General features: G+C 42.1%; 1 protein-coding gene and 1 non-coding gene across 2 annotated transcripts; one reads left to right on the top strand and one right to left on the bottom strand.

Annotated features, from left to right (window-relative positions):
- Window positions 1–3,513: 3,513 nt before the first annotated feature.
- LOC120912576 lies at window positions 3,514–3,631 on the top strand. Its single transcript, XR_005743110.1, has one exon. It is a non-coding gene; the product is annotated as a U5 spliceosomal RNA (small nuclear RNA).
- Window positions 3,632–6,885: 3,254 nt separating this feature from the next.
- Window positions 6,886–14,122, bottom strand: SYCE3 (synaptonemal complex central element protein 3). Its single transcript, XM_040322433.1, has 3 exons — window positions 14,045–14,122; window positions 9,792–9,900; window positions 6,886–7,280 (listed from the first exon to the last, which is right to left on the bottom strand). Exons 2-3 carry the CDS (start codon window positions 9,898–9,900, stop codon window positions 7,123–7,125), a joined length of 267 nt encoding a protein of 88 aa, XP_040178367.1. The 5' UTR covers window positions 14,045–14,122; the 3' UTR covers window positions 6,886–7,122.
- Window positions 14,123–23,472: the final 9,350 nt, after the last annotated feature.

Genomic DNA, 23,472 nt, shown 5'->3' with positions numbered 1-23,472 from the left:
GGCTGACTTCTGAGAGACACACAGTTCCCAGAAGTCAGCGTGTCCCATTCCCCAGAAGACAACGCAAAGGAGGATGAGACCGAAAAGCACTGCGGACAAGGAAGGGGCAGGTTAGGAAGATCTGCCTAGTAACAGCCATTTCTGGTAAGTATAAAAAAAAAATCAATTTTTCCTTGCCTTTTTGGCTATTTTCTTTTTTTTTTTTTTTTTAGGGTGGACCTCCATTTTAAGTACATTTTTGTTTTACATATATGCTCTGGTCCCATTGTGTACTTAAAAGTGGGGTATGCCTGTAAATAGGATTGCACCATTGATGTAATTATATCAAGCACTAATTGGGTTGTGCAGAGAATATTTTGTTTAGCTTCTTTTTACTTTTCTGTAAAGTAGGAAGGTCATTCTACAGATATCTGTACTGCTGAACAGTAACATGGACATTTCCCAATGGCTTTCCAGCTGCAGGGTCCTTATGGGTCCTGAACACTACAGCAGCAGCATGATGAAAACACAAAGAGAGGTGGCAATAAGACTGGTCTTGGCGGGCCTGAACTGCAGTGCCAAAACACTGGTCCCACTTGCAGAAGAGGCACCAGTGGGGAAAATATAACAGCAGAATCAAGTAAGAAAGAAATTTGTTTTGGATGAGTTTTTTTTGGATGACTGTGACGGAGAGATGGATGGGGGGGATTTAATTTTTTTTTTTACCAGGAGTTGAGCTTTAATACTCCAATTTACATCAATCTAATTGTGCAGGCCTACTTATGAAAAATGTAGCTATATCCCCTTGTTTAGCTTTACTTATCCTATATGTTTTAGAATCCTCAGCGTGTGGCAAGAGTCATAACACACCCTTCTGCTGGGTGAAGGGGTGTGTGTTCCTTTCCTCCAATCAGCTCTCACACACTGTAACTGCAGTATCTACGCCCCATCCTTTGAGCTCCTGACAGATGAAGAAAGATTTTTAACACAATCTGCCCTTTTGAAGGGTGTAGGAGGATTTGTTTAAAGCGCAGCTCCATCCTAAAGTGGAACTCCTGCTGATCGGAACCCTCCCCCCCTCCGGTGTCACATTTGACACCTTACACAGGTCTTCTTCTGGCCACAGTCTGCGGGAAGGACGTCACCTCCCGTCCCCCCCGTTGTGTTCTGGGAAACACTCGGCTCCCAGAGCACAGCGGGAGCCAGTCAGCAGGCGCAGCGTGACTCGCGCATGTGCCGTAGGAAACCGGGCAGTGAAGCCGGATCGCTTCACTTCCTGGTTCCCTCACCGAGGATGTCGGGGGTCAGCAGAGAGACGAGCGATCGCTCGTCTTTTTCTGCGGACGGCGCTGGACTCCAGGACAGGTAAGTGTGCCGATATTAAAAGTCAGCAGCTGCAATTTGTAGCTGCTGACTTTTAATATTTTTTTTTTCAGCGGACATCCGTTTTAATCTCTGTGTATCATCGGAGGCTATTCACTTCACTGGGTATATGTGATGGTTTACGACTACTTTAATTAAGATGGAAAATTCAGAATCATCAGGGAAATATAAATAATGGGACAAATCTAAAAAAGTTATTATATAATTATCTATAACTAAACTATTCTATACTAAATGTAATTAAAGGCAAGTTTTTAATAGGGTGGAGGGGGATTACAGCATCTGTCAGGTTTTCATTTACTCCCCATTAGGGAGATTCACCCTCTATATTTGTCCTGTTTACTGTTATCACCAAGAGTCAAAGAAAAAATTTTTTTTTTGAGTTGTCACCAGAACAAGAATAGAGTGGAAATCTTTTAATGGAGACACTAGTTCTGGTAACAACCAGACATATCCATACTTTGGAGGGATTACCTTTTTTTACGTACTTTTTTAAGCCTGAATGTGGATTCTTGCATAAGACAGGATTGTGTCATAAGGAGAAATATCTTTGACCTACCCACTTTTTGCATGTATACATCTCACCTTCAGGGAATGTGCAGATTATCTTCCAGATTCGCTATGAGTGAAGTCAAGAAAAAATGCACCTTAGTTGGATCAAAGGGACCAATGGCTCCAGCACACCTGTAAGCAGCCACTAATCCTCTGTATGTGTGATCAGCTCGCCGAACAGTCTTTCTCCTTTGTTTAAGTACGTCCCCACCATCTGCTGGCTAAAACAGGGAACTGCACTTGTGCACTAGAAATTGGAGAAAGGTCAGCAGACAAAAAGCTTACATACAATATATATTGTATATAACACAAGGTGCGAAAGTGGTGTGACCACATACTTAACACTGAAAAAAAACTTTTTGTTATATGTAAGCTTTTTGTATCTCCCCTTCAACTGTGTCTGTCTGCCCCATATGGACATTAAAGTATGCCATAAGCAAGTAAATATTTGTCATTTTACGCAGTAGTACAGGAACTGACAAGAGAGAGATTACTTGGATATATGCTGCAATATATGCAGTCCAAGAATCCCTATTTTTATTCAAAAGTTTGCTAGAAATATGTAAAGGTGTATAAGAGAGGATTAATTCAGAATCTTCAGTGTTAAACATTTGATCACACTCCTTTAGCACCTTTTGTATTTTAACTATATACTGTACGTAGCACCCTCCTAGGTAGGTGCTAGGATTTAGATAAGTTACAATGAGTTGTGTTTTAAATTTAGTTGCCACACTGTGGATGTGATTGATTTGATAGGCAAAAGCATATTCTGCTTTACTTATCAGTGAAGCTGAAATCTGCTTGTTAGGTCTGCTCAGTGTCTTCAGCTGCTGCCAAACTGGCCTATAGCATCCTCGAAATCCAGGGAACTGGAGACGTTTCTGGATTATAGGTGTGAAGCTATGCAGATGGCAGCATGAATATTAAAACAGCCCTGGCCTTTCCCAGAGAAGGTGGCTCTGATGGCCTGCTGCGTAACTACATAATCAGTGAGCATACTGAGCACTGGGTCTTTTCCCAGGTTGGATTAGTGCAGCTTGGGGGCACATTGCCCTCCCAGGTGGAAACTGATTTTGGTGATACCTCAGGTGGGTCTCAGCTGCAATGCTGAGACCCAGGAGCTAAAGGGAGCTGACTGAAGGGAGCTGTCCACTGGAGATCTATCTGGTATCACAGGAAGGTTTCACTTGGAAGTTGGATGGAGGCTACCAGCTGTCTTTATGCCTTGTGAGTACAGACACTTTAGAGATCTTTGGGACCTTCGTGCTTTAGCTACCCCTCTGGCACTACAATGTTGGCCATGAGTCTATTTAAAGGGGACACCGGCTGATGTCCTGAAGAGCTTTGTCCACCTAAACCCCTTGTTAAAGGGACTCTGCTCTTGAGGCTCTAACTACTACTACTAAGCTGAAGTCTACTGTTTGTTTCAAGCCCTGACTTCAAACAGAGCTTATCCTGAAGAATGAAAGTAGAAGTGAAATATCTGCACTCAGGTTAATCTATGTATATATTAGCTGCTGACACTATGCCTAGATGCTCGGCCCAACAGATCTAGGTATATAACAAGTGCAGCACTCACAAACTCAAAACCAAAACAATATACTCTGGTTTCTCTTCAGATCGATTAAATCTTTCGCCTTTTACTAAAGATTTCCATGGAGAGGAACAACATGAGTTTCAATGGTTTTATCTATGTTATTTTAACAAATTTTGTAATAACATTCTTTTTATATAATGTTGGTTGCTCCGTCTCCTTCTGATAACATTAAAGTCCGTAAAATGTATCCTTTTTTTCAAAACCAAAACAATAAAAATAAATAGTAATGAAAAATGATCTTATGAATCACCAAGATCTTACCCCCCAATGTCTCCCATCCAATTACTAACCAGGCCCAATCCTGTTTAGCTTCTAAGATCAGGTGATATTAGGCGCGTTCAGGGTGGTGTGGTCATATGTCTTTCCCCCAATGTCTATTGTTAACAGCAATATGTGTAATCAAAATGTTTTACATAAACTGTGATATTGTGGAAATAAACAACAACATCAACAAAGTGCCTAAATCTAGGAATTAATAAAGAGGCATATACAGCAGAAAATACACTAGGACAGAATAAAAATAGTCCCACAAGCTGTGATGGAAAAATAGGATGAGCTCCTCAGGCCGTCACCATCAAACACTTTTAAAGTCTCTCAAGTGCCATTGATCACACACAAAGCTTACCAAATAATTTGACCCTCCATATAAGAGTGGTCATATGCACATAGTGAAGTTCCCCCAGGAAAGGGAGCTTTCTCCAGCCTCCGCACATCCACAGAGGCACTAGGAATTTTGCTGTCAGGTGTCATCATATACATCTGTAATGCTTTGCACATACAACTGTAGAATGCACAATACAACACAACTCATAGCTTACAAAAATATGCCTACAAATATAAGCATGTACAATATGTACACATTAAGTAAACAAAACAGTTACTCAACTTAGGGGTCAGGATGTAATGTCCTTCATGGTTCCTTGTTCAGAGTCCAACTCACAAAGTTCTCGAGCTCCTCGCATCCATGTCTTCCTCTTTGTCCTTCCAAACACATCTGTTCTGAACACGCTTCTTTCCAAAAGCTCCCCAAGCCCCTCCCACCCATTTCCTGCATACCTCAAATCCTGCCGACAACTTCCTGTCTCAGCTTATTTACATATCATTAGAGGGGGAAGAGCCTCTGTAACATATGCTGTTACTAAACCTAACTCTATATTATTGCAATAAAGTCACTATACAAATGGCCATAGCAACAAAAAAAACACAACTTGCACCACTTGGAATTAACTCAGCAAGACCTATGCACATATGGTAAAAGATACACTCCACATAGCGTAAAACCACCCATAAAAAGGATTTTTTTAAAATTTTAAGCATTTAAAAATGTCCAGAAGTAACACAGCATATCACATGGTACAGCAACATGGAATACCAGCATCAAAGATGGCCGCCATTCTATTGCTCAGTAGCATGTATCCTGGTCCTTTTGGATGGGAGACATTGGGGGGGGGGTAAGATCTTGGTTATTCATAGGATTATTTTTCAATACTATTTATTTTTATTCCAAAGAATACCCACAGTAACTCTTCAGTTGTACATGGTTCTTGTTTTTGGAGTATTCCACCATTATCCTCAACCCTATCCAAGTTCTCCAAAATAAAAACCACAAAAACAACCAGACTCATTATTGAAGAAACGTGTGAATGAGCCTACGTGTCTGACTGCAGAGCAAAACCTATGGGAAAGACCTGGACAGTAATCCTTCGGCTCCTACGGGAGTAGCACTATATGTATATATGTATATTGTTTTCGAATTTAAGCACAGGCATATGTTCCTTTCTATTGCATAGTGCAAGTCATTGACCAGACCTGAGTCTTTAGCTCTCCTCTGTGAATGTGCTCCATATCGGCATTGTATGGCCCCTCAAGTATGCTATAAGCAATAAGGTATTTTGTTTAGTAGCGTAGGGACTGGCCAGAGAGGGATTACTTTGACGCAGTTGGCCAGCTTGAACACGTTTTGCAATATAAGCAAGCCAAAAATCTGTAGGCAGGCTGTAGGCAGCTGCCTACAAAGGGAATATACCATGTTAGTAAACTAGCTAGTCTTCCCAGGTTAGGGCAAGGTTAATGCTAGTTCTGCAATTCACGCTCTTTCTGGGGTCTTCCTCTCTCCCTGTGCTGTTATAAAAGTTTTGGGGTCTGCATGGGAAGAGTACAGAGATAAGCCTTAAATATATAATCTCCAGCTGCTTTACAGAGAGGGTTGTGCTGGAGCTCCAGCCACATGAGAACAGAAGCAAGAGACTCACAAAAGAAGATCTAACCCTTTACAACAGCCACCCAGGAGTTTCGGAACTGCTAATTGGTTCCTTCTTCAGTCATTGGCTGAAGAAGGAGCCAATAAGCAGTTCCAAAACACGTCCATTTCTGATGACAAACTTCCTGTTTGTGTTCCATGCTGGTTTTCGTCCCGCTTCCGCTGACGTCGTTTCCGGGCTCCATACTCCACACTGACCCAGACAGCGTTATTGTGTCTCCAGAGCCTGCAGTGTCCATCGGCTGTTGTTTCCTGGATCCTATTGGAAGTATTACATACTGGGACCTTCCTGTAAACATCAGAACATCACCTGGATACACTTACTACATGCTCCTTTTCATCTTCTATCTTGTGTTTTTTAATCCTCTTGGGGATATTAAAAAGTGTTTATTTCTGCACTTAGAGGCGCCTTTGTTTTTCTGTTTATCATTAGAGTTCGCTTGTCTCTGTGAGTGTGGCCTGAAGTCTATCCCTTCCAAAACAGACTTCATTTGCTAGGTCCTGATATCCGGAGCACCCTTCATATATACTTTTTTTATAGTTACACAAAGACACAGGTTTTTATTGTGTACCATTACGACCTTCTATCTGCCGACCTCCTAACCAATGACATCATCAGTTGATAAGGAGGATGTTAGTTGTCTGCATAGCATCATTGTTTCACCCTCCCTTGCCTCTCTCCATCAGCTTCGGGGTCACATTTGCTGAGTGATGGAGAGAAATTGAGGGAGAAGAGAAACATTGGAATACTAGTCAGTATCAGTTTGCAAGGGTATTTGCTTTGGAAGAATAAATCACCTCTAACGTTGGGTGTCCTTTGTGTGTGGATGTTGCTGCATTATGTAAAACTGTTAGAATATTTTACATTTTAGAATGGGGTGCCTCTAGACTGTCCATCATTTTAAAGGGTGTATCAAGACTGTTCATAATTTGTAGGGTGCCTTCAGATTGTCCATAATTTTAAAGGGTGCCTTGTCTGAAAAAAGGATGAGAAACACTGGCTTAGACTGTGCCTGGAGCATGCCACTGGGGCTCCATACAAAGCCACTGTAATGGACCGGTCACACTCATATTAATATTCATGAATATTTCAATCTATCTAGGTAAAGGGATCTTTATTCTTGTATAACAAGGTTAATATAGAGTAGCAGACAAATTCATGACGCTTTCTTACCTTTATCAATTCAAACAATTTTATTTCATTCTACCTGTCTGTAGTGGCATATTGTCAAGTGTGTAAACTTTAAAGCAATTGAATAAACTTTAAATCCTTTTGAGTCATGGATTTGCTAAATATAAATGATGCATTTTTGAGAAAAAAAACAGAGGTATTGTCATTACAGCATTCTGACTACAGTGCTTGTTTGGCTTGCTCTAGCATCTCCTTCCAGGTTGTATCCACCTCGATCAGGCATTTCTGAAAGGCTTCATTGAGTCTCTTCATTTGTTCATCCATGGCGGGATTGTTGCGTGTGGTCAACATGTCATAAGCCATCCATGTAGTGTCAGCTAATAGTAAGCACAAGATGCACATTGATTTATGCAGTGCTACTTACATAAAGTACATGTTTTTGGTGAATTCAATTTTACAATATGCAAACATAGAGTTCTTCGTTTATCAATGAAAATAATAGTTTTTTGCCAGACTATATTTAAAGAATATTTGTGTCAATAAGAAATAATGCTTTGGTATGCAGCAATTCACTGTTACTAAAGAGTTACCCCACTTTTGTTGAGAAAAAACATTCCCCTCTGTACATTGCAGGGATTTTAACAAATTTTGTTGCGGATTCCTACCTTTTGTTATTCTGAAAAAATGGATGTTTGTCTGTGTCCATGTTGAGTGAATCTGTATGGGATTGGGTTCGTAATTATCAATTAGTTGTTGTACCTGCAGGGCTTTAATGAGGAAAGTTGCAGGATCTGCATCCCTTTGGACGTGAGTTTATTTTGGGAGTATCTCTCTAAAAATAATTAACACCGTTTAGAAAAAGGCAATGTTGAGAGTTGGCAACTCTACTGCAGCATTTTTCACACGTTTTAACAACAGTGCCAGAGATTTAAAGGCATAGTTCACCTTTACTGCCAATGCAGATAAGGGACATGGATGAAAACAATGACCAAAACTGCTATAGGTATAGGCCATTTACCTCATGAAGCCTGACTGGAAAACTCCCAGAACGTTGCTAAGAGAGGCCCAGCTATCACTGCTCACCTTCACCATCACATTAGTGAGCTCTTTCTCTGATTCAAACCCCCTTACATGCGCTTTCTCTTCCCTGATACAGTAGTGAGCATATACACACCCGGCAAACATTCTGCATTCCATGGTCCGGAACCATACAGATGGAACCATACAGGTGGAATCCATACAGGCGCAATCCATACAGGCAGAACCATACAGACGGAATCCATACAGACGGAAGCGATGCCAGCAAGCTTCGGCAAGGCTTGCTGGCGTCACTTACATCTGTGGGGTTCCGGACCGTGGAACGCAGATTGTTTGCTGGATGTATATGCTCATAAAGCTTGTGTAATGCAAGCATTTTTATATTGTGAGTAGCTACTTGTATATTTTTTATTATATTGTAATTTGGCCTGGATTATTTCCTATATGTACATAATATAACTGGGTACTAACATTTATAGGTAAAAGTGATCCAGGGAAAATCTGATTGCCTCTCGGGGGATCAGGAAGGAATTTTTTCCCCTGCTGTAGCAAATTGGATCATGCTTTGCTGTTTTTTTTTGCCTTCCTCTGGATCAACTGTGGGTATAGGTTTGTGTATATGGGATTGTATTATTATTTTTTGGGTTGAACTTGATGGACTTATGTCTTTTTTCAACGTGACTACCTATATGTAACTATGTAATAAATGGAATTACGATTTGGGATACTGCCCGATTTATATTTCCCTGTACACGTACCTATCGCGTACTAATGATATAGAGGAAACTTTGCCCATCCAAATTAGAACAGGGACAGTTAAAGGAGAAGCTGTTTGGTCTTATGCAAAGCGTTGATATTACATTGCTCTGGCAAGTGTGGAAACAAAGGAGTTTTGCACTTGAAGCACTGGATTTATGAATTTTGTAGCACTAAGCCCCTTTTTTTTTAAGCATATGAACTTTATATACGGTATTTATTGGCGTATAACACACAATTTTTTACCCTGAAAATAGAGGGTAAACTGTGCCTGTGTGTTATACGCAGGGTGCTGTGGAAAGTTTTTTTCCTGAAACTTCCATCTTAAAGTTAGGGTGCGTGTTATACGCCTGTGCGTGTTATACGCCGATAAATACGGTATTTATTTTGTTTATTTGAACTTATTCACAAGCATGCAGCACATATGTTTTTTATGTATCATATCTCATTATGTGATCTTTTGTATATGAATTTACAGTATGTGAGCAGTTTACATATTTGGAGTAAGGTCACTGAGCACTTTATTATTATTATTTTATGAGTTCCTTTGAGCACTTTATTTAGCGGTAGTGCCGCACACCCTTATAATAAGTGTTTGTTGGAAACTCTCTGGTGTGTTATATCCTTCCCTCTTTTAAATGAGAAGAAAATAATAACTAATGATACAGGTACCACTGGACAAATTGCAAAGTAGATTGTGGTGGACCACAACACTTTCTTCAGTGAGTAGAGAGCTGCTTCATTGTTTTCTGGGAAATATCTGCTCATCTATGAGCAATAGAGATGGTCAAGTAACAGATGCAAAGGTGCCATCTTCCAAATTGCAAGGTGGAGTGCGGTGTGTGCTGTACTTTCCAGGACAAGAAAAACATCGCTCTACTCAAGTGGACTATAGTTCTAAGATGGTAAGCAGTCAGTAAGCATTCTTTGGCAATATCTGGGCCATTATTAAATCTTTATTCTATATTACAAGTATCTGATGAAAATAATAATACACTGCTCCACAATTTCTTTCAATGATTATGTTCTGTGTTAAGTAATGACATTTAATGATTATTTTTCAAGCATTGACCTACTCGGCTTATATATGTTACCTGATACCTTCTCCATTTGCTCTAACAACTGTTCCAGATCCCTATTCAGATCTTGCAGTATCTTTAGCACATCTTCACCGCTTGGCTTATCAGGTTCTGGATCAGCCATCTAGTAGAAAGATATATTTAAATATCACGCATTTGATTTACTAAAGACTGGAATGAAGCAGTTCCATCATCCATGGGATCTTGTTTAATGTATTATCATTTTCACTAAACATTTTCAAACACGCATATAGTATATGTGAAAATGTGACTGTCTATTTCCTAATCTGCTTTCCCTTTGCCACTCCATCCACCATTGCCATTCTATTTACCACTTCTTGCTGGTTGAGCATCCTCCTTCTCCAGTCACTGGGTGGACACTGCTGTTGTACCTCCTGCAGATGTGTACTGGAGTTACCTTGTCCCAGCACCAGGCATCGTTCTCTTCTCTCCGGGAGTGTACACTGCCCTCCGCTTGCACCTCTGAACAGCTTTTTGATTTAGATTCACTGTTCTGCCATGCTTAGGCTCCTTTCACACGAGGCGGACTCCGCTGATCTCCGCTGAGCCAGCGGATGACAAGCCCCTCTCTGCATCTGCAGCGTTGCATCGATTTCAAAAAGTTTACATTAACATCTGTGCAGAAACCTGTAACAGATGTCTCTGAAATCGTGGCCGAAATTGGGACTGACATGCGGAAGTGAAATCACGCGAGTTCAGCTGAACTCACACGGCTTGATTCCCGCAGCTCAGTGTGAACCTGGGCAAAGTTTTAAAATGACTGACAGGTTTCATTAAATTGCCATTGTGTGGTAATGTCAGGGGGTTTTAGGTGGCAGTTGCACACTGGACAGAGACAGTACAGTATACGCCTTATATACATTTTAGCTGCTTCCAGTTTTCCTGACGCTGGTAAACACATGGCCCTTGAGATTCATAAAGATCGGCAGAGACACATTTTGTGAGAGTATCTCTCATGTCTTCTAAAAGTGCTGCATAATATTCCAAATCCATGTACCTGTACATTTTGTACTTGAATTTGGCACACGATTCACCACTTTTCTAATGCACGTTAGACACTTTCGCAAAATATGTCTGCACCAGTTTCTCTCTCTGTACGCCAAAAGAGAGCTGCTCTTAAAGTGAGACTAAACAGGCAACAGTAAATTCAGTGTGTATATACAAAAAAGCATGCTTATTATACTCACTGTGGAACCTAAGGGGTTAATCCTCTGTGTAAACAGGCTGCTTGATCCTGTCTTCTCTGATCCTCCCCTTCTTCCACTATCCCCAATCAATCTGCTGACAGAACATAGCCATGGAGGCACTCTGCACATTCTCAGTTTGATATGTATTGCTAGAGAGTTTTTTTTTTTCTTGGGAGGGTGCATGTGATCAGCTCAGGGCCAATCAGCACTGTCCAGACACAGGGTCAGAGGTCATGCAACCTCATAGGACAATCAGAGGAGAATGAAAAACCCTCCTACAAGATTTAACCAGTGCTCATCTGGACACTGATATAATTCACAAGACTGCTATATACTGCTGTTGAGAAAAGGTATTTAGCTGTTTATATTTACTAAAATAATTGCATTTCCATGTTCTGTGTACTATAGCTCAGATATAGTGAATGCAGGGTCCTGGGTTTAACACTTTAATAAGCTCCCTTTTCCTAAAATATGAACTGTTGCCATTTTATTTTGAATGTGGTGCAATACATTAACAAGAGGAATTAACGCCAGAAAAGTGTGGCAACAGCTTTATTGAATTCTCCCTATTATGTTTTATGTACCGTATATACTCGAGTATAAACCGACCCGAATATAAGCCAAGGCACCTAATTTTACCACAAAAAAATGTGCCCATTGCAGCCTGACCTCACTGTGCCCTCACTGTGCCCATCAAAGCTTGACCTCACTGTGCCCATCGCAGCCTGACCTCACTGTGCCCATCGCAGCCTGACCTCACTGTGCCCATTGCAGCCTGACCTTACTTTGCCGATCTGTGTACCTGATTTTCCGTGACATGCATATTCAGACGGTGGGCGTGCAGTGTTAAAAAGTTGCGCCTCCTCCTCGTCCTGTTCCGTGATAGGCAGAGCACTCAGTTTCCCAGCATACACTGTGTTCAGGCGTGACTTTTTACCACTGCACGCCCACCGTCTGAATATGCATGTCATGGTCACTCAGGTACACAGACTTGAGTATAAGCCAAGGGGGGGCATTTTGAGCCTAAAAAAAAAGGGCTGAAAAATGGCTTATACTCGAGTATATACGGTACATATTTCTACAAGCGCCGTTCATAGGACTTTGTTTACACTTGTTTTCCTCTTTGAAGAGCGATCCAGGTTTGCATTGGTCTTCAGAAAGCATTTGGCAGGTGGTGAGGAGGCATTGTAATGCTGGGCTGGTTGCAGCGTTGCCCCATTCTCTTGAATGGGTAGTGCCTGCTGAGTGTGACAGGGGGTATAACTCCTGCGTGGCATGTGTACACCAGGATTGTCAGGGCAGAGGAGATTTGGCTACAATTATGCTGAACGGGCTCAGCTGGCCTGTGTGCAAGAGCTCTAAAACCCCTTTCACACTGAGGCGGTTTTCAGGCGTTTTAGCGATAGAAATAGCGCCTGTAAAGCGCCTGAAAACCACCTTCCGTTCATTTCAGTGTGACTTTTCACACTGGGGCGGGGCGCTTACAGGACATTAGGAAAAGTCCTGCAAGCATCATCTTTGGGGCGGTTTGGGAGCGTTGTATACCCTAAAACACCCTACCCATTGAAATGACCACCTGAAAAGCGATTCGAAGCGCTGCAACATGGGCGCTTTTAACCCCTTCTTCGGTTGCCAGTGGCCAAAGAAGTGCCGCTTAAACAGCAGTAAAGTGCCACTAAAACGAGCGGCACTTTACCGCTAACGCTGTGGCGGCTCCAGTGTGAAAGGGGTCTAAATTAAGGTGACCAGATTTTTAAAATTAAATCTGGGGACATATTTTTTCTTTACTAGTAATGGCAACAATCAGCGACTCTATGCCCATCGCCGGCCGCCTCACAGCCTCTCAAGTCTTATGCCGCGTACAGACGGTCGTTTTATGCGATGTAAAAAAAAACGACATTTTCTGTGAAGTAAACAACAACGTTTTTGAAACTTCAATTTTCAAAAACTACGTTGCCTACACACCATCGTTTTTTCACAATGCTCTAGCAAAGCGAGGTTACGTTCACCACGTTTTTTCCATTGAGGCTCGCTTCATAACTAGCTTCTGGGCATGCGCGGGTGTAAAAACGTCGTTTGAAACGTCGTTTTTTGCTACACACGGTCAATTTCTGTGAAGTGAAAAACGACACATAAAATTGAAGCATGCTTCAATTTTTTTTTTTGTCGTTTTTTACAAGACATAAAGCGAAGTTTTCCCCCACACACGGTCAATGAAATTGACGTTTTTAAAAACGTCGTTTTTTTACATCGCATAAAACGACCGTCTGTACGTGGCATTACTCTTCAACTCTTCAGGCCCCGGCTACTACTGGATGGGGAGCGGAGGAAGATTAGGGAAGGCAAGGAGATAGGCAGGTGGCTGGCCAGAATTTGAGCCAAGGCAGAAGAACATGCGAGCGAAGCTGAATGGGCATGCGCCCGAAACTGAATAAATATTCCCTCCGCTCCGACCAGCACATGATCATCAGAAAGGGGCACAGATAATGGGAAAAATACAACCCCCCTATGCTAGTAGGCACAGTGGAGCGGGGGGGGTGTAATTCTAATTTTTTTATTTTAATTCTGCACTGATTGTCTTTTAAATTGCCCCTGCCCCCTATTAAATCCAATCTGGGGACAAAACCAGGGACAGACTTGGTCCGGGGACAGTGTCCTTAATCAGGGGACTGTCCCCTGAAACTGGGGATGTCTGGTCACCCTAGTCTAAATGCTTTCCAGCCTCCTGCGCCTGGCTCCGCACCCCTCCTCCTTCAGTCACATACATCTTCATGGCTGTCAGGGTTTATGGGAAACAACGAGGCCCGAGGGTGGATAGCATATGTCGATGGGTACATTTCTTGTACACAACCATTGCATAAATCATACTAAAATGTTGACATATAGCAATGCGCCTCTTCACTCCACCAGAGTCAGTCAGCTGGTTATGGTACAGGTAGAGCGAGTTTTAAAAATTTGAATTATGTATTGTTGATTTTAGAAATAAAATTACTGATTTTAGGTTTACTAGTATACGACAAATTCATATCACCTGCATCCCTCTCTGAGATTTTTACTCACTTTCTATATTTTTTATTCTCTTTTACGAATGGAGTCTGGAGTCTGGAGTCCTCCCTCAGGATGTAAATCTCTGTCAGAATGCGCTTGTATTGCTGTGAATGCTTTGCAGTGTGCTGCCACCTGCTGGCCAAAGTTGTAGTTACCGTGACAACTGCAGCAGGCCTGAAGTGCAGCCTAAAGCAGAAGTAAACATTCCTCGCAAAATTCAGATTAGTGCACTAAATTCTCCCTTTACTTCAATAAAGATTTCTCCAAACATATTACAAACATGGTATTTTGTTTGTGAAAAACTTACTTCTGTGCACAATCTGTATTTCCTGTATCATGTGCCCACATTTCAGTCACGGTGCACTAGGGTAGCCAAACCCAAACATTTTAGAGGCGCACAGCCAATTTTTTTTTTTCTTAGTATACACTATAGGATAATAGACTTGGCACACCTTCTGACACTCCTAGAAGAATAGTAATGTGGCGCACATAGTGCCCCCTCACTCTCCTGTCAAGCCCTGTTCCGAGACACATTTCTGTCCTGCCAGGACACATGATTTAAAACACGGACTGTCCGGGTGAATTCCGGACAGGTGGCAATCCTAGGGTAACACTTTCAAATTCAACCACATGTCTCCACTACATATCCCATCACCCACAGAGTGTTGTCAACAGGAGAAGTGAGGAGGAGGATGAACATTGAGAATCTGGTCTATGCTTATTAGGGAGTAAATCTAGTCAGACATGCATTGCCTGGTTGATTTGTAGTTTATATCAGGGACAGGCAGCCTTTTATCCCCATGACAACTGTTTAACAACTATTGTCACCAAGGAAAATTAAGCATGTACGAGCCTCAATAATTATCTATATTTTGAGGAAAGTAGAACACATTCAGTACAAGGGAATAAATGAAAAGATGACAAGGTGTTGGTAGGGCAGGGGGGTGTGGCGTCAGTAGTTTTTATTTACATTTTTTTTATATATTTTACAATTATGTTTTGCATTTTTTTAATCAGCCCTGTGTTTGGGACTTTAGTGAGATATAGGGGGTCTAAACAGACCCCTGATATCTCCCCTTTGAGACAGAGAAAGGGACTGAGGACACAGATTCCCCAGTCACTTTCTCAGCATTGAAGATGAATGGAGAGGAGACAGAGGCTCCTGTCCATTCATAAACGGAAGCATAGTAACACACAGTTTACTATGCTCAGTTATCACAGGACACATGAGCGATTCGTAGCGAATGCTCTCTATGTCCCATTCAGAAAAGGAAGGGACCGGTAAATGACATATTGGCCGGTCTCTTCCTCTGCTCTCCATCCTGACAAATCTCCCCCAGCATCCGGTGGAAAAGGAGAGGAGGGAGCCGACCGCCGGGGAGGGGGGGGGGGGGCGGAAGAAGACACGAAGGGGGTCGGAGAAGAACATGGGGGGGGGGGGCAGATCCTACTTTCAGGATCAACAGAACCTCCATGCTAACAGGACAGAGAAAAAGATCACTTACATTAACAGGTAATACAGTAAAACAAAATGTAATTATAGAGTATTATTATTATTATTATTATACAGGATTTATATAGCGCCAACAGTAGAGCTTTACAAGATAAAAAGGAGACAATACAGTTATAATACAATAAAAAAATACAAGAGGTATAAGAGGGCCCTGCTCAGAAGAGCTTACAATCCAATAGATTAGTGTATTGATCTGTTTGTCTGGAGTTCTGCTTTAAATTACCAGTTCTCAAATCAGAGATACGCTTCTCGTTACATAGCTTCTGTTTTTTGTTTTTTTTACAATAAAGATTCTTTATTTTACTTTTTTTTTCTATCATTTGGAATAGCTGATTGCCTTTAGGGGTCAGAAAGGAATTATTTTCACCCATTGGAGCAAACCAGACCAAACTTTATAGTTTTGCCTTAATTGTGGGTATAAAGTTATGTATATGGAGGTTTTCTATTTATTTATTTATTTTTTGGCTGAACTGGATTGTGTGTTTTTTAAGCTTGACAAACTATGTAACTGTCCTATTCAAGAATTTTTCCTGCACTTCCTCCTGTCCCATACACACAAAAGGAAGCAAGGTACACCCCCTTTTGGACAGGTGTCACTAGAAAGGATGTTGATGTTTGCCAGCACACCATGGAACGACGTGAATAGCGTCCAAACGGATGATTTATTGCATGATCACAACACAAGGAGAGTGCAACGTTTCAGAGTCACGCAGGACCCCTTCGTCAGGCATGTGATAAATCTTCTCGTGTTGTGATCATGCAATAAATCATCCGTTTGGACGCTATTCACATCGTTCCATGGTGTGCTGGCAAATATCTACATTGTGATTTGAACCAGTTTCCAGCTGGTTGTTGCTGCAGCACACTAATTTGAGAGCACTTCCAGGAATGTGTGCGATGGGAATATGAAGTATGACCAGAAAGGATGCACCCCCTCTATTTCTCCTCTGGAGACAAAAGAAATGTTTCTCTTTCAGTCCCAGTGATAGTAGGTACCAGGACAAGTAGCCGGGACACAGACAGTAATAAAACCTGACAGAGACTGTGTTACGTCTGCAACAAGATAGAAGAAAGGAAATAGTTAACTTTTTTTGTTTAGTAAAGAAAGAATAGGCCAGATGCAGGTAAAAGAAATGCAGAAGAGCAGGAAGAAATCACTATGAAGGTCATGTACATGTACTAGCAATACAGGTTTTGATAAGCGTGCAGATGTATACAAACCCAGCAAGTGCAATCTCCGAACTAAATGGAAAGCTTACACTGCTGCTCAATGGTATTTTCTACCAAATATCCAGGTAAGGTACACCAAGGACTGTATGTGTTAGGATTCTACTTTAAAAAGAAAAACAATATAACAAGACACAGGAAATTTTGGTTACTCCAGCAATGTAAAAATAGTAAAAAAAAAAAAGTAAGGGACAGATTGATCTTCTGCAGAAAATATGGTGAATGGACTGCTGAGGACTGGGGCAAAGTCATATTCTCCGATGAAGCCTCTTTCCGATTGTTTGGGGCATCAGGAAAAAGGCTTGTCCGGAGAAGAAAAGGTGAGCGCTACCATCAGTTCTGTGTCATGCCAACAGTAAAGCATCCTGAGACCATTCATGTGTGGGGTTGCTTCTCATCCAAGGGAGTGGGCTCACTCACAATTTTGCCCAAAAACACAGCCATGAATAAAGAATGGTACCAAAACACCCTCCAACAGCAACTTCTTCCAACAATCCAACAACAGTTTGGTGAAGAACAATGCATTTTCCAGCACGATGGAGCACCGTGCCATAAGGCAAAAGTGATAACTAAGTGGCTCGGGGACCAAAACGTTGACATTTTGGGTCCATGGCCTGGAAACTCCCCAGATCTTAATCCCATTGAGAACTTGTGGTCAATCCTCAAGAGGCGGGTGGACAAACAAAAACCCACTAATTCTGACAAACTCCAAGAAGTGATTATGAAAGTCAGGAATTGGCCCAGAAGTTGATTAAGAGCATGCCCAGTCGAATTGCAGAGGTCCTGAAAAAGAAGGGCCAACACTGCAAATACTGACTCTTTGCAAAAAAATGTCATGTAATTGTCGAAAAAAGCCTTTGAAACGTATGAAGTGCGTGTAATTATATTTCACTACATCACAGAAACAACTGAAACAAAGATCTAAAAGCAGTTTAGCAGCAAACTTTGTGAAAACTAATATTTGTGTCATTCTCAAAACTTTTAGCCACAACTGTATGTTAGGATTCTACTTTAAAAAGAAAAACAATATAACAAGACACAGGAAATGTTGGTTACTCCAGCAATGTAAAAATAGTAAAAAAAAAGGGATACAATAAGGTCATTAAGCCCATTCCATATGCACATGAAGAAAACACATACATGCATATGATTTAGCAAAAAAGGCTCTACAGAGGTAAGGCTTCATGTACATGGGACGTTTTACAACCCCTCCTGAATAATTTAACTTGACAGATACTAACCGACGTTTAAAAATGTACAGTTTAGCAGCATTTTTTCACGTTTAAATGCCACGTTTAGCAGCATTTTGCCACGTTTGCTTTTAGAAGCAATTAAAAAAAAAATATATATATATATATATATATATATATATATATATACATATATTATTTTTTTCGAATGGTCAAAAATGAAAAATACCTGTAAACGAAACGCGTCTCAACACAAGTTACTGCGTTTACACACATTTTCAATCTGTTACAGGCATTTGGCATTTCAAATGCCTCTGAAGATTCTGTCCTGAATGCATTTTTTTGCGTTACAAAAAATTCTTCTAAACTCAACTGCCTAGGAACGACTATAAACGACCCTGTGTACATCTGCCGATTAATAGCCAGATTCAGAGAGAGTTACACTGGCGTATCAGTAGATACGCCGTCGTAACTCTGAATCTGCGCCGTCGTAAATTTAAGTGTATTCTCAAATTGAGATACACTTAAATCTAGCTAAGATACGACCGCGGGCGCCGTCATATCTTAGCTGTCTATTTAGGCCGGCTGCTAGGGGCATGTATGCTGATTTACGCCTAGAATGCGTAAATAGCGAGATACGCCTATTCACGAACGTACGCTTGCCCGTCGCAGTAAAGATACGCCGTTTACGTAAGGCGTTTTCAGGCCTAAAGTTATTCCACGAAAAAGATGGCGCAGCCAATGTTAAGTATGGACGTCGGAACCGCGTCAAATTTTTTAATTTTTACGTTGTTTGCGTAAGTCGTCCGTGAATGTGGCTGGGCGTAATTTACGTTCACGTCGAAACCAATAAGTCTTTGCGGCGTAATTTGGAGCATGCGCACTAGGATATGTCCACGGACGGCGCATGCGCCGTTCTTTCAAAACGTCAATCACGTCGGGTCACGATTCATTAGCATAAAACACGCCCACCTCTTCACAATTTGAATTAGGCGCGCTTAGGCCGGCACATTTACGCTACGCCGCTGTAACTTAGGACGCAAGTGCTTTGTGAATACAGCACTTGCCTCTCTAACTTACGGCGGCGTAGCGTATATGAGATACGCTACGCCTGCCTAACGTTAGGCTCATCTACGTGAATCCAGCTATAAGTCTCCCGTGTGCCCATGGGATTTGAATTTGGTGTTATCTGTCTTACAGAAGCTACCTTTTGAACCTTTACACCAGGTTTCTCTAAGTCTGTTGACACAGAAACAGTTTTTTCTTGTAGCCATATCCTCAGCTAGGAGGGTATCGTAATTGGCGGCTCTTTCATGTAAAAAACTGTATATGATTATTCATGAAGACAGGATGGTGCTGCGTCCTCATCCGAATTTCTTACCTAAGGTGGTTTCAGGTTTTCATCTGAACCAAGATATAGTCCTACCGTCTTTCTTTCCAGATCAGCAGTCTGTGGAGGAAGAGAGTCTACACTCTCTAGATTTTGTAAGAGCGGTAAAGGTTTATCTGCAAGCTACGGCTCAGATAAGGAAGACTGATTGTCTATTCATTCTGCCACAAAGCCCAAAGAAGGACCAGACAGCGTCAAAATCCACTATTGCAAGGTGGATTCGACAAGTCATTATTCAGGCCTATGGTTTAGAAAAGAAGATCCCTCCTTTTCAGGTGAAAGCGCACTCAACGAGAGCAGTTGGTGCTTCATGGGCAGTGCATCATCAGGCTTCCATGGCTTAGATCTGTAAGGCTGCTATTTGGTCTTCGGTCCATACATTTACTAAATTCTACCAGGTAGATGTGAGAGGTTACGAGGATGCCGCCTTCGGGCATAGTGTGCTGCAGGCAGCAGTATAGATCCTCTGGCTTTATGGCGGTCTTATTCTGATCTGTGTCTCCCTCCCCTCAAATTTTAGCATTGCTATGGGACATCCCATTAAGTAATTAAGGCTCTGTGTCCCGTGATGTATGCCAAGAAAATAGGATTTTTAATACAGCTTACCTGTAAAATCCTTTTCTTGGGAATACATCATGGGACACAGAGCTCCCACCCCTCTGCGGAGTTAACGTGGAACACTTATTGCTTGGCTACAAAACTGAGATACTCTCCGTTTGGGAGGGGTTATATAGGGGAGGAACCCAATTTTAATTGGGTTTGCCAGTGTCCAATCACCTGTGGTGACTACATAACCCATTAAGTAATTAAGGCTCTGTGTCCGGTGATTTATTCCCAAGAAAAGGATTTTACAGGTAAGCTGTATTAAAAATCCTATTTTTAGATTGTGGAGGGATTATTAAATAATTAGGCCTCATTCACATGGCCTCTGTGTACCTCTGTTTGCCCACACAGGTATTCCATGCAGGCAGTCTTCTTCATATCAATGTGGAAACAGCGTCTGCACAGATCAAGCTGCTGCTCCCAATTTGATATCTCTGAACGTCCCCAAATGCACACTATCTACGTTTGGGGACCCCTCACCCACATGGCTGTCAAGCTGAGAGCCAAGGCTGTGTTTGTGCAGCCACTGCATCCCAGTAGACAGGGATGGACTGACCATTGAGACTACAGGGAGTTTCCCGGTGCTGCCTATAAAAGTATTAGTACCAGTCGTTCTACTCTAATAAAGTAGAACGGCTAGTGGCTAGTGAAGGGGGAGAGGGGGTGCGGGGGGGGGGGTGCAGGAGTTGTCCGGCCGCCATGGGAGAGACTTGTCAAAGTGGGCCAGTCTAGATGAAGTCCAGGGCCAAATTTTTGTCCCAGTCCAGCCCTGCCAGTAGACATGAATGGGACTGTCTGCACGGGGATGCACAGAACACCCGTGCATTTCTATGCAGGCAAACACGGCCCTTGCATGGGCATACACTTAACAAGAGAATTAACAATCTTGTGAGATTAACCCCCCCCCCCTTATGTATACTTGAATGGGAAAAATACTTGAGGATCTCCTAAATGAGTAATTGCTGAGTAATTCTTCTCCCAGTTCCATGGAAGTCTACAGAGAAAAGAAGAATTGCAACATATTAGTGTGAGCATAGGAGATTGATTGCTCAGTTTCCCTACTGAAAATGTTGGCACTAACATTAAATACAATGCGATAAAAGCAAAGAGATCAATGACGTGAAATCATGCAAATGAAAATCACTGGCGTAGCCCTTTATAGCCTGTTTACTTTGAACAGGTCATAAAGGGAAGTGCTGACAGGTGTTGGAGTGAGAAGTTAGGCCTTGTTCATACTGGTGACAAGTGGGCAGTAAAATAAAAATTTAGGTTGATCTGCATTAATGCCCCCACTTGCCTACCTACAAGCAGACACGGCATCCACTTAGGTCTGTTCACACTGCCAGGCCTATGATGCTTCATTTTGTGATATGCCAAATTTAACACGCCATGTCCACATTTTGCTCACAAAATGTTCCCTGTGAAATCAATGAGACTGCACCGCAACCATGTTTGTTCATCAGCAAAACTCCTGCCTTTTCACAGACGCGAAATCTCAAGGTGCCAGGGCATTATGTGGTTCTGCACAGTGCGTCTTTAGAAAAGGGTCAGGGACTTATTTTTCCATGTTTCTTGCAGGCACAGCAGCCCATTCAAATAAATGTGTGAATAAAACCTTAGTGCTTTTGTGTAAATCAATCACCCTGTTCCCTGAAAAGCAAAGCTTGAGGTATTAACTTGGCACCCCGAATGAGCATGCACATCCGTATACCCTAAGGACAATGGAATTGATTGACTAAAGGCAAACACACTGTGCACTTTGCTTAGAAAATGAGGTAGAGCTTCACTTTGCAAAAAATACCCAGTCATATGTAAGGAAAAAAAACAGCATTTTAGCTTGCCCATGTTTGGATTGATGAGTGAGTGAGTGAGAAACTTGTAAAGCGCAAGACATGCAAACTGAATCGCCTCTGGGCGATGTATCCATTCCATGGGTAAGGAACCCCTTGATCTTAGAAGAGATGGGTTTTAATCTTTCTCCTGAAGGCCAAGTGGTCCGACTCCAGTCGGATGGTGGTTGGTAGTGCATTCCATAGACGAGGTCCCTGGACTGCAAATGGAAGTTAGCAGAGCTTCCCCTCATTTCCTGAGCTATAGAGCAACTGCACTTGGTACCTTTAGTAAATCAACCCTATTGTCTGTGTGAATGCAGAAGTCTACCTGTCCACTTGCGGGAGGAAAAACAAATCTCCTGCAAGCAGCATCTTTGGAGCGGTGAGAGGTGCGGTGTGTATACCGCTCCTTCACCGCTCCTTCCCATTGAAAACAATGCAGAGGCGCATTGCCGGTGGTATTAACCCTTTTTCGGCCACTAGCGGGGTTAATACTGCATCGCCAGCGGCCGAATACCGCCGCAATTCGGACGGTATAGCGGCGCTAAAAATAGCGGCGCTATACCGCCACCGCACATCCTGCCCCAGTGTGAAAGGGGCCTTAGAGAGGAGATTTTTTTTTCTTTCATCAGATAGGTATTAAAGTTCTCCGATGTGTTAAAATGTATACATGAAACAAAGATGGCCTGTCCATGGCTTCTGATTATATTTGGAAATAGCTTTACTGATCCATGCTATTAAAGCCCAACTCTAGCCTCCAAAGCCCCCCATCTCCACTTATTTTACTATAGAAAGCATGTTATATTATTCTTTCTTTTTTATTCACCATTTTAAGTCTTCAGATCAGCCAGGTGAGGCTCAACATCCTCTTCCTCTTCACCCTTCTCCAGCTGGACTTTCCTGAAGATGCAAAAAACAGTGTAAGTATGAGGACACCTATCTCTCTGTTATCCCTGTATCATTCACATAGGTGCATGAGTCCATACAACATTAATGGCGGGCATATTTCTGCTCCCGGGGGACACATAGGGTTGCAACTTTTTCTTCAAGCCAAACCCGAACACTTTTTTTTTAGTATACACTATAGTATACACTTTAACAGACCTGGGACACCTTTGGGCACTCCAAAGAGAATAGTAATGCGTACACATATTGCCCCCTTATCGTCCTGTCAAGCTCTGTTCCAAGCCACATTCCTGTCTGAATAATATGTACGGTTTTCAGGTGGACTGAAACCTGCACAGGTGATTTAATTCCCGCACTGTCCAGGTGAATCCTGGACTGTCCGGGTGAATCCCGGACTGGTGGTAACCCTAGGGACACAGCTGCAGCATACAGCCACTAATAGTAATGAATATCTTTGCTAGCTGCACATGGGTATATGCTACACTTGAATAAACAGGTACACAGCTGTAAAACCATAAACACACACAAGTCATGTTCAGGAAGTTAAGACCATGTGCAAGTTTACACAAGTACAGCATATACCCACATACAGCTAGCCTATAGCCATTCATTTCTATGGGAGGCTGTATGCTGCTGCCATGTCTCCCAGGCACAGAAATATGTCCACAATTTACACTGTACAGCCTCATGCACCCATTTACATGAGAGTAATCACAGTAAATGCAGGGTGCTGCAGTGATGCTCAGGGCCCATGGTACCCTGCATGCACATAATTTCCT

The sequence above is a fragment of the Rana temporaria genome, chromosome 8, assembly GCF_905171775.1.
Source record: "Rana temporaria chromosome 8, aRanTem1.1, whole genome shotgun sequence".
In the NCBI taxonomy this organism is placed as follows: Eukaryota; Metazoa; Chordata; class Amphibia; order Anura; family Ranidae; genus Rana; species Rana temporaria.
The sequence above is the reverse complement of the archived record's forward strand: the minus strand, read 5'-3'. Positions and strand labels throughout refer to the sequence as shown.